Here is a 782-nt window from a genome sequence, read left to right on the forward strand (position 1 = left end):
AACAAATAGTGAAAACTCACAAATTCTCAGAGATGGTTCTTTGAAAGACTTGTAGAAATTTAGGGTATTCTAGAGGATTTGAGAACGGATTTTGGTAGAGACACAACAATGCATGGAAGAGCTTCTGAGCAGTTTATTTAATAGTCTGTAACAGATACCAAGTCAGTTTTTCTTAGAGAAAATTATATAGGTGTTGAAAGGCACGCAAGGATTTTCTATTAATATATGTACAGGACATTTGAAGAATAGTACCGGTCTCCTGAGATGGGCACTACTGCAATATCTAGAGGGCAGATACCATTTTCCTTAATAATGTCAACCACTGTTTTAATTCTTGCAGAACCTAGAAGAAATGTAGACAAAAATCACCTTTCAGACCCTCAAAGATCCCCTACCCCTTGAGAACATGCCTTCAGGGTTTAATTTCTTGAAATCACTTGTAAATCACTAGCCCTTCTTAGCCTTTCTCTTGCAAAGCCTCCTTCACTTTTAGAACTCGGACAGTGTCCCCCAGCCTTCCCCTCCATCCACTTTCCCATTTTCCCACCTGGAAGTTCGGGGTCCATGTTAATGTTTCTAGTGTTCAATCTCTGGAAGATAGTTCTTTCCTTGGACAACATCTGTACTTACTGTTGGTGGAAAAGTCCCATATGAAGGTTGCAGGATAATCATTACAGAGGCAGCGCTTTTGCACATAATTGAAGGTACCTTCTATTGCAGGTTGGCTTTCCAGGTAAGCTTTAATCTGGTGGGGAGAGATGATGCCCTCTTAGTTCAGAAAT

The 782-nt window shown here is 40.2% G+C and overlaps 1 protein-coding gene across 1 annotated transcript; it reads right to left on the reverse strand.

The window, feature by feature from the left end:
* Positions 1-231: 231 nt before the first annotated feature.
* LOC103728255 (prolactin-inducible protein homolog) lies at positions 232-742 on the reverse strand (the record flags this gene model as incomplete). Its single annotated transcript, XM_008826337.1, has 2 exons — positions 232-343; positions 631-742. Coding segments are annotated over 2 exons (224 nt in total), but the record flags the coding sequence as incomplete, so codon positions are not given.
* Positions 743-782: the final 40 nt, after the last annotated feature.

Source organism: Nannospalax galili, unplaced genomic scaffold (assembly GCF_000622305.1).
Source record: "Nannospalax galili isolate Female #2095 unplaced genomic scaffold, S.galili_v1.0 C48167119, whole genome shotgun sequence".
Lineage (NCBI taxonomy): Eukaryota > Metazoa > Chordata > Mammalia > Rodentia > Spalacidae > Nannospalax > Nannospalax galili.